Consider the following 19405-nt stretch of genomic DNA (forward strand, 5'->3'; position numbering starts at 1 on the left):
GCGGCGCTGCCCCTTAACTACTCCATGCCAGGCTGCACCTAGGAGGGGGGTGTTCCGAAGAGACACCCGGCAAATAAAGCCCCAAATACCTGCGACGTGGTTACACAACCTGGAACTGACAAAAGGCAAAGCCAAAGAACCTAAAAGGAGTGCGGTGCGGGTTTGGTTTTACCGAGCAGAAGGGCCTCTTCTAAGCCAGCCAGGACTGGCTCACCTGTGTGTTGTTACCCTGCCGGGTAAGGTAACTGGGAGATTCTTTCCCCAAGAGACTCTGGGGGCGCTGCTGGAGCGCGCTGAAGCTCCCTGGGGGGTGGTGTGGGACGTGATGCATTCGGCCGTAGGAACTGTCAGGGCTTGGGTTTCTATTTGTGAAAACTTTCTGTATTGGTTGGTTGCTTCTCCCCAGCCTCCCCCGCGATGCGCGTGCTCCTCGCGGCACAGCTGTGATGGGATTCTAAACCCTGGCTGCCAGCGGACAAGGACGATTAGGTTGGACGGATGCTGACCGTGGCGTCCTCCGGGTGGGGTTCCGCGGGGTGCAGCCCGCTGAGGTCAGAGAGACGTGGCTCACGCTCCGGGTAAGTTGCAGGTCCCCGCCAGGCCCACAGCTTGCAGCGCAGACTTGAATCCAAATGGCTTAGATCATCATTTCAGGCAATTGTACTGGTGCTAGAGACCACCCGTCTGGGACTCTGGGGTTGGGCGTGGACGTCCGCCAGGTCTGTGATGATCTCGTTTCCACCCCGGAAAGCGCGGTTCCATCCGAGTCCCCCGGCTAGGGTTAGGGAGGGGTTTCCGGAGGCAACCGGGCGGAGAGCGGGTGGGGGTGCGGGGTGCACAGCTGCTCCGGCGGACCCCAGCCCGCGCCACCCAGGGCCCGGGGTCGGGAGGAGGGCAGGGGGCCCGCGTTCCTTCCAGCTCGTCTCCCGGTCGCCTCCCAGCGAGCAGCAGGCGGGGAAGTGGTGCTTCGCTCCGCTGGGGGCGTTTCTCGGATTTGCTGCTGGAGCCCGGGATATTTTTGGCTGGCGCGGGGAGATGTGGGCGGGGGACGGTGTCAGGACGCCGCTTCCCCCTCGTCGCCCCCTCTCTCGGTCGCTGGGGGGCGCAGTGACCTCGCGACGCCGCTCGGAGCCGGGCCCGTAGAGGAGCCGACGCGCGTCGCCCAGCTGGCTTTTCCGCCACTGAGGTGAGCGGAACCGGGCCCGGGATGCGAGGACCGCGGGAGGCGGGGGAGGGCGAGGAGAGTGGTGGAAGGGATGCCAGAGAGGCGTGCGCAGAGCGGAGAGTGCGGCGGAGGGGGACCCCAAGATAGGTCAGGGCAATGCTGAGTCCCCCCGACCCCGGGAGATCTTTGCGGAGTTGACCTGCAAAGGGATGGGGTGCGGGGTGGTGGGCGACCCTGGGTCGGCTTGGGTCCGGAGGGGCGCAGGAGCCGGACCGCCAGGCACGGAGGGCGCAGAGCGACTCTCCCGTGAGCGCAGACCCTGAAGCGGTCCCGGACGCCGAATGGCTTTTCTCGGTTCCACAAAAGCGCATACCCAGATGGCGAGGGCCCCCCAGAGGACCACCTCCCCAACACGCCCCAACAAACTACTGGCACAGCCACTTTCTGCGGCTTAACCGAAGTAGGTGAGAGCCCGAAAGCGGCGCACGGGGCTTCCCTTCGGCCGAGCGCCAGGTGTGGGATCCACCTGCTGAGATTGCGGCGGGGACGCGCCGGCTGCGTTTCACCCTCACCCCGCCCTGGCCGGTGACAGCACGGGAGGTTTGCTACCGATCTCCCGCGGAGTTGATGCTGTCAGCTTGGGGAATGTAGAGAACCTTCCGAAGAGGGGTCATCTAGCCTCAATGGGAATGAAGACCCAAAGGAAAGGGGATGATCAAGCGCTGCCCTGTGTTACTACAGTGCAATTTGAAAGGATCTTTAAATAGGCTTGCAGGCAAAAGTGCAAAGGACTGGGGTTCGGCCGACTTGGGTGTCTTGGACCCTGTGCTGAAGTCGCATAATAGCAGGGAGGTCTCGGCAAATCAGGAAACCTCTTTGAACTTCAGTTTGCTCGCGTGAGACGTGGGAGGATCGGAGGTGCTCCACCTCCCTGGGTGGTTTGGAAGATAACGGAGGGAGGGTGGGGTTTTGAAAAGCATCACCTGTGGTTTCTACAAATTTAGCATTGCAGACCACACCTCCTTCCTGACCCCTAACCGAACCTTGCTTGTAGCGGAGATAAGGACCTTCTCAGCAGCGCTGGAGTTTTCCTGGTTACCTGCCTGGTGAGATGTGTCGATTTCTCAATCTCTTGTTGCAATTCCTCTTCACGGCACAGGCGCCAGTTACTCTGTCCAACAGAGTGTGACATCAGGGCATGAGAACTTTGCTTGGTTCATCAACTTTAGGACGTGTGCAAAGTGGGGGCGGTGCTCGGAGAGTTGAGGAAAGTTGAAAGTCGTTGTTGTGGCGGCTGGGTGGGGGGGGGGCACTTAGAGGTTTTTTAAAATTTTTATTTATTTATGGCTTTGCAGGGGTTTTCCTGTGTGCAAGCTTTCTTTAGTTGCAGCGAGTCGGGGCTACTCTTTGCTTATTTTAGCTGCGTTTGGGAGCTTCTCATTGCAGTGACTTGTGTTGTTGCAGAACACGGGGCTCTAGAGCACAGACTCAGTAGCTGTGGCCCGCTGGACTTGGTTGCCACGTGGCATATGGGATCTTTCCCCATCAGGGATCCAACCGGGCCTCCCTCATTGCCAGGGAGATTCTTTCCCACTGAGCCACCCGAGAAGCCCCTGAGGGGTTAGATTTGATTGGGCATGTTCTCTGGGAGATCAGTTAGCTCCAAAAACATTTTCTGAAGTTGGAGTTCTTGTTTTCTGACAGGGGAAAATTCTGTCAGAGCCAAGGGTAGACATCAAGAATAAGCATTTTAATGCGAACATCTTCAGAGGAAGATGGGAGCTCTAGATATGTTTCCTACACAAGTCACACAGCACACGATAATAACAGGGAGGAATCTGAATAGTTTCTCCTATTACTAATTTTAGATTCATATTTCTAATACTGAAAGGAGAGATTTGCATGGTTGGTTGGTTGCCTTACTGTTAAAATTAAGCAGTCCTTTTTAGATAAGCATGTCCAGCCTTCCAGAGATTATAAACGTGAGCAATACTAGAGCGCTTCTGTCATATTTTATCTTTTTATGATACCAAAAGGACCTCTGATTGGCTTTTCCATTTTAACTAAAAGGAGTTGAAAGATGACTCATTTAAGAGTTTGGGAAATACAACTGAGACTGTCTTGCACAGAACTGTAAATCTTATAACCCTGATGGTGATAATAAAGCCAACTTTTAGACTGTTGTGTGCCAGACTCAGATATGCATATTACAGTCCAGTTAGTTCTCACAACAATCTGTAAAGAAACTGAAGCACAGAGAGTTTGAGTGCCTTGCCTAAGGTCACACAGTGAGCAATGAGGAATTTCTCTCCGATTGGCATAACGATTGTAATTGATTGGTACTCTTTTTTTTTCTTCTTAACATCTGCACTGTGTTTTCTCCCAGCTGGGGTGAGAGAGACTGAAGGCTTTGGAGCAGGGATCCAGGATGCTGAACTGATTGCCAAATTGCTGTGTGGTCTTTATTTTTTTTTTAATTTTATTTTGGCTGTGCTGGGTCTTCATTGCTGCTCCCCGGGACAGCTCTTCGATGCGGTGCGTAGGTTCTCGTTGTGGTGGCTTCTTTTGCTGCCGGAGCATGGGCTCTAGGGCTCACGGGCTTTCGTAGTTCTGGCTCTTGGGCTCAATAGTTGCGGCTCATGGGCCTACCTAGTTGCTACGGGGCTTGTGGCATCTTTTCAGATCAGGGGTCGAACCTGTGTCTGCAGCATTGGCAGGCGGATTCTATACCACTGAGCCACCAGGGAAGCCCTGCTGTGTGGTCTTTACTTCCTTTTTCTGATCCTCACTTTTCTCATGCACAAAACCGTGCTAATAATCCTATTTTGCTGCTGCTGCTGCTAAGTCGCTTCAGTCATGTCCAACTCTGTGCGACCCCATAGACGGCAGCCCACCAGCCTCCCCCATCCCTGGGATTCTCCAGGCAAGAACACTGGAGTGGGTTGCCATTTCCTTCTCCAATGCAGGAAAGTGAAAAGTGAAAGTGAAGTCGCTCAGTCATGTCCGACTCTTCACGACCCCATGGACTGCAGCCCACCAGGCTCCTCCGTCCATGGGATTTTCCAGGCAAGAGTACTGGAGTGGGGTGCCATTGCCTTCTCCGATCCTATGTTGAGTGAATGCTTTATTTCTCACTGGAACGTGGAGTGTGAACTGGAAAGAAATGCTTCTCAGAGTGTAAAGGGAGGTTTCAGAGTCCTGTTTTTGTCAGCTGTAACACATGACTGGCAGATGGCAAATAAATAAAACCTGGAGGGAACTATACACGGGGTGATTTGCCCAGCAATTATGTCTGAAAATTGTTTTTTAAAAAGTCTTTAGTTTCTTCTCTTAGATCCTTAGCATTACCGTCATTAAAAGAGATAAACGCAAATTAGACCTCATAACGTTTTCTGGCAGGGAACATTGAATGGCACCCAGGGCCAACTCATGCTTTTCTGTGGTTGATTTCAGGTGATGAAAATTGGAGTGGAGGGTTTTATTTTTTTTATCCTTATATTCTTCTACATTCTTTTATTCCAACAAGCTATAGTGGGTCAGAGAACAACCAAGTCCTGAAAATATATGTAAGTTATTCCTGTGTTCTCTCCTTGTTTGGAAATTGAGGATGGCCACTTTAAATCTGGTAGGTGAGGAAACTTGAACTTCTGAATATACTTACTTTTAAGGGCATTTTTTTTTTAAGTTTGCTTTTTTTTTTTTTATGTGGACCATTTTTAAAGTCTTTATGGAATTTGTTACAATATTGTTTCTGTTTTATGTTTTGTTTTTTTGGCCTGGAGGCATGTGAGATTTTAGCTCCCCAACCTGGGAGGAACCCACATCTCCTGCATTGGAAGATGAAGTCTTAACCGCTGGGCAACCAGGGAAGTCCCAAGGGTACTTTAAACAATATGGTTCAATTGTCAAATCATTTGAACTGTCTATGACCTATATACAATCTTTTTCTGGGGCTGGGGTTCTCACTGTTAATTTAGACTCTGGTCTGTATGGAGATTTGGGCTGGGGGAGGTCACCGTGTCAGTGTTACCGATGTTACCTGGTTCCCAGCAGCTACTCCATGCTTAGTGACTGATGATCTTCTGGAGAGATGGTTAAATCCATGAGATATAAAGGTCTTCCCTTCACCCCTGTGCTGTTGTGGGTAAGAGCGTGGACAGGGAGCAAGACTAGCCTGGGTAGGAAACTGGCTCCATTGACTAACTGTGCCTCAGTTTCTCTTCTGTAAAATAAAGATGGTGTGGTCATATCTACCTCTTAGGTTGTTAGGAGGATTGAGTGTGTGTGTATGTGTTTAGAAAGCTTAGAACCGTGTCAGGATATAGTAAACGCCCTCCAAGAGTTAGCAATGAATGACTGCTGATGGGTAAGCAATCAGAGGCTAAGTGCTATGGAACACAGTAGGTCAGTAAATGGGGAGAGTGTACACTTGTAGGGATGCAGCTTTTAAAAGGGTGATGGGGAATGTCTCAATCCAAAGGTAAACTTGAATAAGATCAGGACGGGGGTGGGAAGAGGAGGGTAGAAGGGTGTAGGGTGCAGAGGGGTATAGAGGCATAGGTTGCAGAGGTGATAGGTGAGGAGGACAGAGAGGTAACTTGGGGACACAGAAGGACATAGCACATGTTGAAGGTTGTTTGTTTGTTTTTAACCTGGGAATTGTCTTATGGAAAATTTCAAACAATAAGTAGAGAGAACAGTCCACGTGCCCTCCTCCCATCTTTAACAGTGATCAGTGTGGCCTATCATGTTTCATCCATATCCCTCCCTGGACCTTCCCGCTGTATTATTTTAAAGCACATCCAAGAAATTCTATCAATTCTAAGTCCTTCTGTATATGTTTCTGAAAGATAGGCACGTAACTGAACATGACCATGATACCTAACTGCTCTGACTTTGTCGTCCCATCCATAAACTGGGACCAGTAGAAGCTCCCCTGCAGTGCTGGTGTAGAGAAGGGTGGACACCTGGAACCCTCAGTGCAGACAAGCAGTGCCTGGAACTCAGCCATCTCACCCATGGTGGTGGTGTCGTTACCGGCCCTTGGGGGTTTTTCCTGCGTAGCTCAGTCGTGGCATTCTCACTTCTTGCTCTCTCCCTTCTCCATACTTACTTTCGGCACATTTATTCCTGCTCCCTTTGTCTAGTCTCTATTTCCCCTTTTAACTTTCAGTTCCACCGTTCTCAGCCTGACTCTCAGCTCATGCTCCTTTGATGCCCGTGGTCCACAGAATAACAGCATCTCTAGTCTTTCTAGACCTTTTGGAAGGGAGATGGCCTTGGCGCATTTCATTTTTTCAACAGCATTATTGAGATGCAGATAGAATTGACATCACATAAATTCACCCATTGGAAGTGTACAATCCAGTGGTTTTCCTATCTTCACAGATACGTGACAGCATTACCATAGTTGATTTGAAAACATTTAGAACCTCAGAAAGATATTTTTACCTGTTGTCCCTATCTTCCCATCCCCCAAAGGAACTGCTAATGTACTTTCTGTCTCTATGGGTTTGCCTATTCTGGACAATTTCATTCATTCATAAAGAAATAAATATCTTTTGTCAATGAGTTCTTTCCCTTAGTAGGATGTTTTCAGGGCTCAGTCATATTGTAGCATGTATTAGTACTTCCCTTCTTACTATGTCTGAACGATGTTACACTGTATGGCTGTCTGTCTGTCCAGTTGCTCTGTTGTGTTCAACTCTTTGCAACCCCATGAACTACAGCATGCCAGGCTTCCTTTTCCTTCACCATCTCCTGGTGTTTGATCAAACTCACTTCATTGAGTTGGTGATGCCATCCAACCATCTCACCCTCTGTCGTCCCCCTTCTCCTCCTGCCCTCAATCTTTCCCAGCATCAGGGTCTTTTCCAATGAATTGGCTCTTCACATCAGGTGGCCAGAGTAGCATCCTTTATTTATTGATCCATGGACACTTGGGTTGTTTCTACTTTTTAACTGTTCTGAACAATGCTGCCACTAACGCTCATGTGTGTATAGAAATAACAAATCACTGTGTTGTGTAACAGGAACTATTACAGTATAGGAGGTCAACAATACTCCAAAAACAAATTTTAAAAGAGGAGATCAGACGTTTGGTTGCCAGTGATGACAGTGGGGAGGGGGCGGGGAGGGACAACTGGATAAAAGCTGTCAAAGGTACAGACTTCCAGCTCTAAGATAAATAAGTACTGGTGTTGCAATGTACAACAGGATGATGTAACTAACACTGCTGTGTGTTATGCGTGAACGTTGTCAACAGTGAATCCTGAGCGTTCTCGTCACAAGGAAAAATATTTCTCTTTCTTTACTTTTGTGACTTTATGAGAGGACGGATGTTCACTAAACTTACTGTGATAATGGCTTCATGATGTATGTAAATGAAATCATTATGCTGTACCCTTAAACTGAAATATATCTCAATTGAAGAATATTTACATGGGAGTTTTTATGTTAACATATACTTTTGTTTCTCTGGGACATGTAGCCAGGAGTGGGATTGCTTGCTCATGTAACTGTGCATTGAACCTTTTGAAGAACTCTCAAACTGTTGTCTAATATGGCTCCCCACTTTATTGAACTGGCCAAAAAGTTCATCTGGATTTTTCCAACCCAACATTTGGCCCAAACATGGGAATCTAGCCATCTTTCAAGTACAGGTACCTAGCCTTACTTTGGGTAAACTTTTATATTAATATTCTTCTAAGTCTTATTTACTTATCTAATTATATTCATGTATAAATCTTTTTTGTTATTGACTTTTGTATATAAGATTTTGAGTAAAGCATTACTTGAGCAGTGGTCCCTAAAGGGGAAGTTATGTACCTTTAGGGTACAAGATGATTCATTGGAAAGCAAGAACAAAATGCTATGCTCTTGGATCTGTTTCAATAATGCTTTATAGTTACACAATGTATCAGAATATCTATGCATATGTAAGATTTATAAGTAAATAGTCTTATATTGGAGATGTAAATGCAAGGACTTTTTTTCAAATAGGAAGTCATAAAATTCTGGGGACAACTGTTCTAAAGGCATGGGATCAAATATATGCAGCTGTGTGGTTCTTAATCCCTTGCTTGTGACACATCTGATGGGGAAATTCTTAAAATTACTTTGCTAAGGAAATTGAAAATATCCTGCTAATTTCAGCCCACGTGGAACACGTAAATACCAGGGGAAGGAGCTTTGCATCAGGTGTAGGACTTTTATTTTTGTTCTGCTGATTGCTAATAGACTTTGGGCGAGTCCCTTGATGGGCTGCATTTCAGTTCCCAGACTGGCCTAAGAACACCTGAAATATCATAAATTTTCACTGTGCAGAATGAGAGCGTTAAGTGTGACATATGCAGTGACCACAGCGGAAGTCGGTCATTTGTGCGTCTTGGGCAACCCTGAAGTCTTCTTAGGCAAATATCTGGGGTTCCTGGACCTCTGCCCTGGTTGGGTCTTCCCCTTCCCACCCCACCCTGCTTTCTGTCCTTCCTCTGTGTTCTTCTGACAAATGACCTTCACGAGTAAGGGTCACTGCCAAGGTTAAGCTACCCAGAGAGGAGTCAGGTGATGCCAGCAGCCACCTCTGCAGGCTGGTACTGCTTGTTCCCTGCGCTGTTCTCTTGAGAGCAGTGTGCAGCACATGCGCAGGGAAGCTGCAGCTGTCTGCAAACTGCAGTTGACTCCGATTCCCGGCCCCTGACATGGAAGCCACAAAGTCTCCTTAGTGGGCATCTTGATGATTTCTGGGTGAGCTGTGATCGCTGGAGTCTGCAGATGTCCTGGGGGGGGTATGAGCCTTTGTTTAAAGTCAAAACAGGAAGGGAAGTGGATACAGAGAGATGGGAAGAGGTTATGGGGAACTGTCTTAACCGAAGGGCTCACGTGCCGCGGCTCAAGATCATTTCAGTTTCTGGTTGCTTCTGTCTCTTACTGGGTATGCTCACTAAGACACCACAAAGCTGCAAAGAATGAATGTGACCTTTCACACTCAGCTCCTGTGTGCAATTTCTCTTCTCTAACATCCTCTGTTCTAAGGAAATTGTTGGCAGCCGTTTTAGGTTGTGATCTCCAGTTTCTTCTACAGGGTGATGCCTGTTCTTGGATTCCTTTCTTAGGCAACAGAAATAGCCAATATAACCATGCTTAGGTACTATTGGTGAGTTTGTTCATTCTTTTATTCATACACTCAATGTATTTGTTGGGCATCTATCTATTATGTGCCCCTGTTCTAGATACCAAGGGCAGAGCAGTGATCAAAATAAAAGTCACATCGCTGATTCACTTCATTGTACAGCAGAAACTAACCCAGCATTGTAAATCAATGCTTCTCCAATTAAAACAAAAACCCCAAAAACCTGGGGACTTCCCTAGGCTAAGACTGCATTCCCAATGCAAGGGGCCCGGGTTTAATCTCTAGTCAGGGAACCAGGTCCTACACTCCCCAACAAAGGTCAAAGATCCTACCTGCTGCAACTAAAACCTGGTGCAACCAAATAAATAAATAAAAACCTCCCTCAAAGATTTTACATTCTAATGGGTGTTAGTCATTGAGGTTAAACAAAATGATGATTAGTGGTGAGGAGTAAGGAGGAAAAAAATAGAGTTGCCAAGGGGGAGAGGAGCTATTAGGGAGGGGCAGTTGCCATTATTTATAGGGTAACCAGGGAGGCCGATCTGAGAAGATAACATTTAAGCTGAGCCTTTACTCTGATGCTCCCAGCGATGTATTCAGGCACTAGTTAATGCTGAGGCAGAGAAAACCCCAAATCCTAAACCTGACGTACTTTGCCTATTCATCGAGTATCTTTAAGATGGTTAGGGGTATTGGCTGCTAAAGGTGTTTATCTACCATCAAAATGCTGGCTGCTTGGGCCTCCCTGGTGGCTCAGATGGTAAAGAATCTGCTTGCAATGCAGAAGACCTGGGTTCGATACTGGGTTGGGAAGATCCCCTCTTGAAGGGAATGGCAACGCACTTCACATTCTTGCCTGGAGAATCCCATGGTCAGAGGAACCTGGTGGGCTACAGTCCATGGGATCAGAGAGAGTCGGACACAACTGAGCGACTAATACTGTGATCTACTGGGCTTTTGTGAGGCCACTCTAGAGGTCATGGTGGCTCACAATGAGTCCTCTTCCCCTTTTGCAAAGGTTGCATCTTTGGAGTGGATGTTGTACCCCAGCAGTGGCCCTGGTGATGCAGTCATTCTCAGTGGGACCACTGAGTCCAGTGCACAGGGACCTTCCAGAATGACTTAGGGTGGGTGGGGGAAGTCCTGGAGTCTCCCCTTTGTCTAGGGCCTTTGCTGCTGCCCATGTGTTGGGAAGTCCTGGAATCTCTCCTTTGTCTAGGGCCTTTGCTGCTGCCCATGTGTTAACTAGTAATCTGGCCTGTGTTTACTCTCAAAAGGAAAATCCCAGTAGCAATGACAGTAAGCTTTGCAACTAAATTTCTCTTCCTTTAATATGTGGTTGGAGATTGATTTTTATCTTCGAACATAAGCATCTCTGATCCAAAGGAGCTCATTTATGACAGTGGGAAGGACTTTGAGAAGATGCCAATCATTCCTTAGATTCAGATGATCTACTGCCAGTCAGTACCTGAGAGGTATCAATGTATGTGCTTAGTCCCTGTCCCCCCTCTGCTACTGGAAGGCAGGAAGCTTATCTTAGTCACCACTGTTACCCCCGTGCCACCAAAACAAAAACAATGCCAGTCATGTAGTATATGCTCAATAAATATCTGTTTAGTTGAATTACAGTTTGTACCCAGTGTGGCAATAAGCAACATAACCAGCAACAATTTCTTGATAGCTCACGAATCATCTGTTGCCCCAAAGATCAAGAGATGGAGATAATATCTTCTCACCAGGAACTGGACTTTGTTTCCAATCATTGCTGTACCCTCTGTGTCCATGTGCGTCTCAGGGAAGCTCCCGCTTCTTAATGAGTGTTCAGCCTGGCTTGCCATCCTTTCTCTGCCACTACCCAGCTGAGACCTTACATATAGCTTGAATTTCTGTGGTTCTATTCCCGCTCTAAAAAGTTCTTATTTTATAACCTGGCACAGCCAAGATCTGTGGGCTCTTTGTGTGAAACATGAACATTTTTCTAGAAGGAAGTAGAACAAGCACCTGCTTCTGAAAATTACTTTTTATAAGAAAGTCTGTTTTTGCTCAGTGCAGTTGTTTCCATATCTGAAAGGCTCATAAATAACATCATTCTCTTTGAATTATTAACTTTAATCTGTTTATAAAAACACAGGGATCACACTATTACTTACCATATGATTTCTCAGCTGTAATCGTCTCTCACACAGAAAACTAAATATGATGTGTAGAAATGTGAGAATAAAACATGACTTACATAGCTTCATTCTTTTGGAAATAGTAAGATTATCACAGGCCATGGGCTCAGAACTAAAATTAGAAGTAGTACAAGAAAAGATATAATAAAAGAAAATCAACAAAAAGCAATGTGAAGATGTTCATTGCTGTATATTTTATTATAGTAAAAAACTGAAGATAAATTTTCATTAATAGGAATATGACTAAGAAATTGATACATTTATACCCTAAAAGTGGTAAGATAGTTAAAAAAAAGAGTATGTACCCTCAAGACATATTATTGAGAGAAAAAGAAAGTATATTTAGCATATGTCCCATGTGATCACATGTATATAAAAAAGAAAACATGACAAATCTTCTGATCTGACATATGTATGTTAATTCATAGAAGATCTGGAAGGAATAAAATGGTTGACAGTATTATTTCTGGGAAAGAATTGGGGTTGGTGGGGTTTGGTGTGATGAGAAGGCCTCACTTTTTACTCTAGACTTCTATGTTTGGGGCATTTTATAAAACCATAGTCCTGGGTGGGCTTTTTTTTGTGTGTGTAATTATAACACTTGAAATTACTGGAGAGGAAAAGATGTGTGGCAGAGAGAAATTGGGGCACAGGTGGGATTTGAGCTCTGGAGAAGGAAGATGAAACACTTCAGATAGTGACAGCTGGCAGTTTATCACCAAATCCTGTGATATTTTGTGACTGGTGATCTGGAGCTTGTGTTCTCGGGATGGCATATATGTATACATTCAGTTCAGTCTAGTCGCTCAGTCATGTCCGACTTTTTGCAACTCCATGGACTGCAGGACGCCAGGCCTCCCTGTCCATCACCAACTCCCGGAGTTTACGCAAACTCATGTCCATTGAGTTGGTGTACACACACACACGCATATGCGTACACACACACACGCACATGCGTACACACACACACACACACACATATATATATATGTCTGTCTGTTATGCAAACTCATGTCCATTGAGTCGGTGTACACACACACACACACACACACACACACACACACACACACATATATATGTCTGTCTGTCTGTCTGTCTCCTGCATCAGTCTTCCTTGGTAGCTCAGTGGTAAAGAATCTGTCTGCCAATGTAGGAGACGTGAGTTTGATTCCTGGTCTGGAAAGATGTCCTGGAGAAGGAAATGGTGAGCCATTCCAGTATTCTTGCCTGGGAAAAGCTATGGACAGAGGAGCCTGGTGGATTACAGTCCATGGGGTCACAAAGAGTCGGACACAACTTAGTGACTAAACAACATTGTCTCCTGCATCACTCCAAAAGCTGTGACCTAGAATGGAAGACCCCCGAATCAAGAAAACCCAAAGATTTTTAGAACGATTTTCACATTGCCTTTTTGGGTCTATTTGTAAGCATTGGGTGAGAAAACTTTCGTATCTTTAGGAAACAGGGACTCACTTTCATCTCTGATGAGAAGGCCTGCCATGATACTAGAGCAGTTGCATCAATCACAGAAGTCTTTTCTCTAGCCTGTAACTCTGTTTTCATTTTGGTGGTTCACTCAGTCTGCAGCTCTTACTGAGGCCCCACTGGCCACTCTGAGACAAGGCCCTGCTTTCCTGGAGCTTCTAGTCGGGGCTGGAGGGGTAGACGAGGATGACAGTAAGCAGCAGGAAGTGACAGCTGCGTTGAAGATTAAGCAACGTGGTGTGAGTGGTGTGATAAGGTGTGACCGGGGCACCGTGTGGTGGTTAGGAAAGACTTCTTTGAGGAAGTCATTCATAAACCCAGGAGTGCATAAGACAGGAAGGTGTCAGATGTGTGGTCATTTGAGGGGAGAGCGGTCCACGCAGAGGGACTAGAACAGAAGCTGAACAAGAGCTTGTGGGAGTCAAGAGCTTGCTTCATAGCTGGGACTGACAGAGGGTGGCAGGCCAGAGAAGTCTGCAGGACAGGGTCGTGTTGTGCGTGGGGAACAAGGTAAGGATTTTGAATTTTGTTCGGGATTTAATGGGAAGCTATGATGGGGGTGGGAGTTGTCAACTTTAAAAAATATATGTGAGAGTTACAAGTTTTATTTTATATAATTTTATTTATATTAATATGATTTATAACTATATAATTGATGTAATTTATAATTATATAATTTTTTATATATATATTTTTTTAGCTGTGCTGGGTCTTTGTCTCTGCACAGGCTTTTCTCTGGTTGCAGCCCATGGGCTCAGTAGTTGAGCTCCTGGGCTGTAGAGCACTGTCTCAGTGGTTGTGTGGCACACAGGCTTAGTTGCTCCGCAGCAGGTGGGATCTTCCCAGTCCAGGGATCGAACTTGTGTCTCCTGCATTGGCAGGCGGATTCTTTACTACTGAGCCACCAGGGAAGCCTGTGAGTTCAGTTTTATTTGAGGTGAAATGAGGGGTCTCACCCGGGAGACAGCACCTCAGATAGCTCTGAGAAACTGCTCCAAAGAGGTGGGGGAAGGTCAGTATACATGTGATTTTAGTGATGCGAGAGTATATGCAATCAAGCACATATTTTCCCAAAAGTTTTCTGCTAGTCTCATGACACTCTCTGCTAGTCACAAGTAGTCATCACCATGAAGGACTTTAGGGCTTTTCTAGATATGAGGAGATATACGAGGCGGCTCATAAAATCAGTTCCTGAAAACATCTAACTATCTGGAGACCTATCCTGCCAGTCCTGCTCGTCCCCGGAGCACAGTGTGCCTCATTTCTGCTCACCACCCTGAACCCCTTCAGGGGGTGTTGAAAATCAGTAGCTTCAGCGTTTCATTTAATCCTTGTAGAGGTAGACGGCAAGTGCCAGTTTGTAGTTGACAGGGTCAGATAGGGGATTGATTTAGATTTATAAAAGATACCTCTGAATAACTTGATTATAAGCAGGTGAGAGAAGAATCAGGGAGACCATTGGAAAAATGGTGACTTAGACTAGGTGGTAGCTATAGATGTAAGCTCATTGTTGTTGGGCTCAGTCACATCTGACTCTCTGTGACTCCATGGACTGTAACCTGCCAGGATCCTCTGTCCTTGGGATTTCTTAGACAAGAATACCAGAGTGGGTTGCCATTTCCTCCTCCAGGGATCTTCCCCACCCAGAGACTGAACCTAAGTCTCCTGCGTCTCCTGCATCAGCAGGCAGATTCTTTACCTCTGAGCTACCAGGGAAGTTCAGGAATAAGCTTGCTGGTGGGTTAAAGAAGGAGAGCTCTGGAAGATAGGGTCATGATGACTCCTAGATTTGAGACTTCAGCAAGTGGGGGGGGGTATGTTTCCTGAGATGGGGAAAACCAGGAAGGAGCAGATTGGGGCAGGGGAGTGGTGTGCAGAAATCAGAGTGTCTTTGGATATACCAGGTGTGATGCCCCTAGACAAATATCGAATAAGCAGTAGGATACACTCGTCTGGAGTTCAGGGGAGATCAGGGGAGGTCAGGAACACAGATCTATGTGGGAGTCACCTGTATACATAAAGATGATGTTTCAAGCCCTGGAACTTTATGAGGACCAGAGCCTCGGCTCATTGAAGTATACCCATGGACTTCACCCTTCATTTAGGCTCAGTGTCCAAGCAGACACCTTCATTGCTAAACCTTCCCCTTGCCAATCTCACAGTGACTGTTGAAGGCTGAGCTTTACAATGTGAGGGACAGTGGGAGAGTGTTAGGAAGACACACGTGCTGGGCTGTAATTAGTGACAAGAGTGCTTCTCATCTGTGTCGCTCTCAACATTGTAATCATTGCCTAATTTACTAATGCTAAAAATAGAGCTAAAAAGCAAGTGGACCGTTTTAAAAGACAGCATCTAGATCACAGTGTGTTCTTTAGATATTGTAAGCAAATCATGAATTTTTATTGCTTTTATAATCTAAGTAAGTTTCATAAGCTCGTGTAAAGTTGCACAAAACCAAGTTTTTAGCGCTCTTGGTTGTTCTCGGTTACACATGCCGTTGGTCCACTTTGTTGAAATACGACCACAAACTGAATAAAAAGAAGAAACATACATATACTACCATATGTAAAATAGCTAGCTAGTGGGAACCTACTGTTAAGCAGGCAGCTCAGGTCAGTGCTCTGTGATGACCCAGAAGGGTGGGGTGGGGGTTGGGAGGAATATCCAAGAGGGAGGGGATATAGGTATACTTAGAGCTGATTCACTTCTTTTGTACAGCAGATACTAACACACCATTGTAAAGCAATTATACCCCAATGATAATAATTTAAAAACCTACAAAAACATGTCTTTACTCCTAGGCAGCATTCCCATTTTGGGTTTGACATTTAATTTTGAAATCATGCATGGGATGTTTTACATTTTGCTGTTGTTTTAGTTTTTTATCAGTATATCCTTATACGGCTTTATCCTTGCATGAAAAGAATTATTTTTATGCTTTGAAACCCCTTTCCTATCTCAGTGTCATATCCCTTACATTTGCTGCTAGTTTTATGGCCAACTTATTTATTAATATTTTACTTGTAAATCTAAGTGGAGTTTACTGTGTTCTTTAGGGAAAAGTCCAGACTCTGTTGAAACATGAAGTTTCTTTGCTTTCTCATAAGAATGTGGAGTTAAAAAAATATGATTGAGCCCTTGTTTATGGTAAATGTTTCTCACTCATTGCAGATAAGCTCTCCAGCCCTCCAACTCGCCATGTGGTGAGTTCAAGGTCTGGTCCAACAGCACAAGGGAATTCACACTAGCCCTGAGCCCTGAAGATGGTATCACAGTCTTCGGGCCGGCAGGACTCACCTGTGGACCCCTGGGAAGGGGTCAGCGATGACCCAGGCAACACCGATGGCTTGCCCAGCCTCCGGGACACTGAGCACCCCTCCTGCCCATCAGACATCAGGTTCACAAGGCACAGAGCTGCCTGGATTAACCCCCCGTGTGCACAGCAACAGCTGCAGGATGCGTCCCCCCAGGTGCCCGCAGTGGGGAACAGAGAGAGCCACACTGCGTCCAACACCAAATCTCCCTTGGGCACGTCACCCTTGTCTCTTGGGGACTCTGTGGTGGAGGCATCACTGCCGAAGGGCACCACAGACTCTGTGGGCAGCTCCTCTGCCCGGGGCACAGCTGGCAATGGCAGTGACTCCTCTGTTACCTTGAAGGAAGAGCGGGCAGGGCTCCCAAGACGCTGTCCTCACACGTCTCTGATCACGAGCTCCAAGACTGTGTCCGGTCCCCCATGTCCTGAGGATGGCAGGGCTTTTTTCAAGCCTTCCCAGCTGACAGCTTCTGCTGATACAGGTAACTCTAGCTTGGACTTCCACCCTTCCTGTCTGATCTCACACCTGCTCTTGCTTGGGGCTGAGGCTGAGTGTTCCTCGTGAGGAAAAGGCTACCGGTTTTCCAGGATGCTCACCAGCCAGGGCACCAGCTCAGTTCATATCGTCTTTAGCCCAGCCACTGGGAGGGTCACAACTGATGGAGTCAAGAATTGCCTTTCTCCTGAGACTGTAGGAGAACTTAGTCAATAATCAGTGTCAGCTGTCGTCTTAGAGCATGGGTATGGGCCCTGTGGGAGAGCACCAGAAATGCTCTGCGTTTAGCGTGATGGTGGAAGGTGGTCCCCACAGAGCGAGCCCTGGTTCACACCAGTGCTCATGTGGGAGAGGAACACGCCTCACCTGTTAGATTTACCTGGACAGGGTGGGACTAGAAAAATAGTAAGGTTTAAAAACAGGAACCACAATTCCTCCAAACTGGACAAAACTTTTTTCCAATTAAAACCAGGTCTCTTGTTGCTCTAAGGTCAGGCACATATTCCTAAAATGCCAAAACTCTGAAACCCAAGTAATCCATGCCAGATGCCACTTGAGTCAATAAATTGAGCTATTCTTGTTATTATGATTTGTGGCATGGTTAGTTAATTTTAAATATTAATTATACTATATTCACACTTTGCATTAATTTGTATTTTTGTTGGAATCCTAGTTCAAATAGTCAAGGAAGTTTATTTCAAAGCAATTTAAAAGCTGTCTCTCTGTGTGTGTTTGTGTATGTGTACACTCACGTATATTTATTTCTCATTAGCGGAAACCAGTCCTCTCCCTTTTCTAAGATATGAGGTTTATTTGTTCTACTGAAACTTTTGAAAACTCAAAGATGGTGACAATCTTTAACATACAATTTAAGAATAAGCAGATTCTGGGCAATCTTTTCAATGAGCTAACTTTGAGATAAGAACCAAGTTTGAGCAGTATGGCACAGTCTGATGCCGTGCGTGCTCAGTAGCTCAGTCTGATTGCAGGCCTTTTTTCTCCCTTTCGCTCGCCTGCCTGGATAGTTCTCAGGAAAAAAGTGACTTGCAAATTTAGTGGTTGAAAACTGAGAAATTAGTCTCCTACTTGATTGTCTCACGGGAGGGTGAGGAGAAGAGAGAAAATTGAAAGTCCTCTTTCCCACAGACCACCACCACGACAAGTTATAAAGAGAAGATGATCTTTAGGGCCTAGTGTACCCCTGCTCCAAATAACTTTTTGTGTTCCTGTGCAAGAAGTTGTTCTGCAGTTTAAAATTATCCTTTCTGGGACTTCCCTGGTGGTTCAGTGGTTACAACTTCGCTTTCCAGTACAGAGGGAGCAGGTTAAATCTCTGCTCAAGAAGCTAAGATCCCACATGCCTCTCAGCTTAAAAAAAAAACAAAACATAAAACAGAAGCAGTATTGTAACAAATTCAATAAAGGCTTTAAAAAAAAATGGTCCACATCAAAGGATATCGATCTGTAAAGAAAAGTAAATAAAATTATCCTTTGCCCCAGAAAGAAAACAAACACACCAGCCCCTTTTGTCCAAAGACAGTGACCCTAGCAATCTCTCTAAGGACCTTTAAAAAAACCACTCCATTTTTTTGGCCATCTGTCTTAAACCTGGCGAGGGGATTCGTTCCCCGGGCTTAAGGAAAAGAAGTCCCAAGTGACCTGGTCCTTTCTTTCTTTGGTGTAGGGGCAGCAATGGGCAGAACAGGCATTTGCCATTATGAGGCATTTTCCTGGATCTGCTGCATCTCAAATGGCAGTAGCAGGGATTTTCCTTTCTTAGATTATATGGGAGGGAAACACAGCTGAGCCTGTCTGCATTTCCTGAGGCTGTAAGAAACAGTTCCTTTTGTTGGCATAGCATCTACAGTTTACAGTGCTTCTACATTCCTTAGCTCCTTCAGTTTCCTAATAAAATGATTATCCTAATTCCTAGGACGAGGACATTTTACTGTAGAGGCACGGCTGGTGTGTGGAGAGCTGGAACTGGAAGCCACTGCTTGACTTTTCTCTGCATTTCCCCCTCTATCCTCGGAGTCCCCAAACCAGGACCTGTAACCAAATGCCACCAGACTTCTGATTTTACAGATAAAGCTGTGTTTGTTTTGTTTATAGCTGCTTTCTCAGGGCAATGGCAGAACCAAGTAATAATTGCAGCAGGTGCTGTGTGGCCCTCAGGTCCTACATTTATTACATAGTCCTTTTCAGAAAAAGTTTGCCCACCCCAGATGGCTTCTGAAGCTAAGAGGACCAAAGTCTTCAATGGAACACTGGAGTTCTTGAACACGAAGCAAGGAAGGGATTATGTTACTGAGTCCAAACCCACTCTGCTCATCACACGACAGGTCAATTAACTGAGAGATGAGGTGTTGCGGCAAGGACTATGACTTTATTCAGAAAGCCGGCTGACCCAGAAGATGGTATACTAATGTCTCAAAATAACCATCTTTTGAGGGTCTGGATGCCAGGTTCTTTTATAGAACAGAGATGGGGGAAGTGAGGATGTAAAGTAAAAAAAGACCATTAATCTTACAAATATCTCCTGGAATGGCCAGCCTCCAGGAAGGAATGTGTTAATTTCTTCCTTCCTATAGCCATCCACTGGTGGACAGGGTCCTAAACATAAGGCATTTTGGTTTAA

General features: G+C 45.9%; 1 protein-coding gene across 7 annotated transcripts in view; it reads left to right on the top strand.

Annotated features, from left to right (window-relative positions):
* Positions 1-212: 212 nt before the first annotated feature.
* The window catches only part of RUBCNL (rubicon like autophagy enhancer), a 39280-nt gene continuing 20087 nt past the window's right edge, over positions 213-19405 (top strand). The window contains exons 1-2 of one of the 7 annotated variants that reach the window (XM_044926808.2): positions 213-236; positions 16127-16753. In XM_044926808.2, coding sequence (XP_044782743.1) covers positions 16219-16753 — 535 coding nt within the window. In that variant the 5' untranslated portion in view covers positions 213-236; positions 16127-16218. Of the gene's footprint in view, positions 237-315; positions 579-1047; positions 1187-2138; positions 2272-12753; positions 13466-16126; positions 16754-19405 lie in introns of those variants that run through there. The other 6 variants (XM_006072559.4, XM_006072560.4, XM_006072562.4 and 3 more) reach the window with 6 other exon arrangements.

This window comes from Bubalus bubalis, chromosome 13 (genome assembly GCF_019923935.1).
Source record: "Bubalus bubalis isolate 160015118507 breed Murrah chromosome 13, NDDB_SH_1, whole genome shotgun sequence".
Lineage (NCBI taxonomy): Eukaryota > Metazoa > Chordata > Mammalia > Artiodactyla > Bovidae > Bubalus > Bubalus bubalis.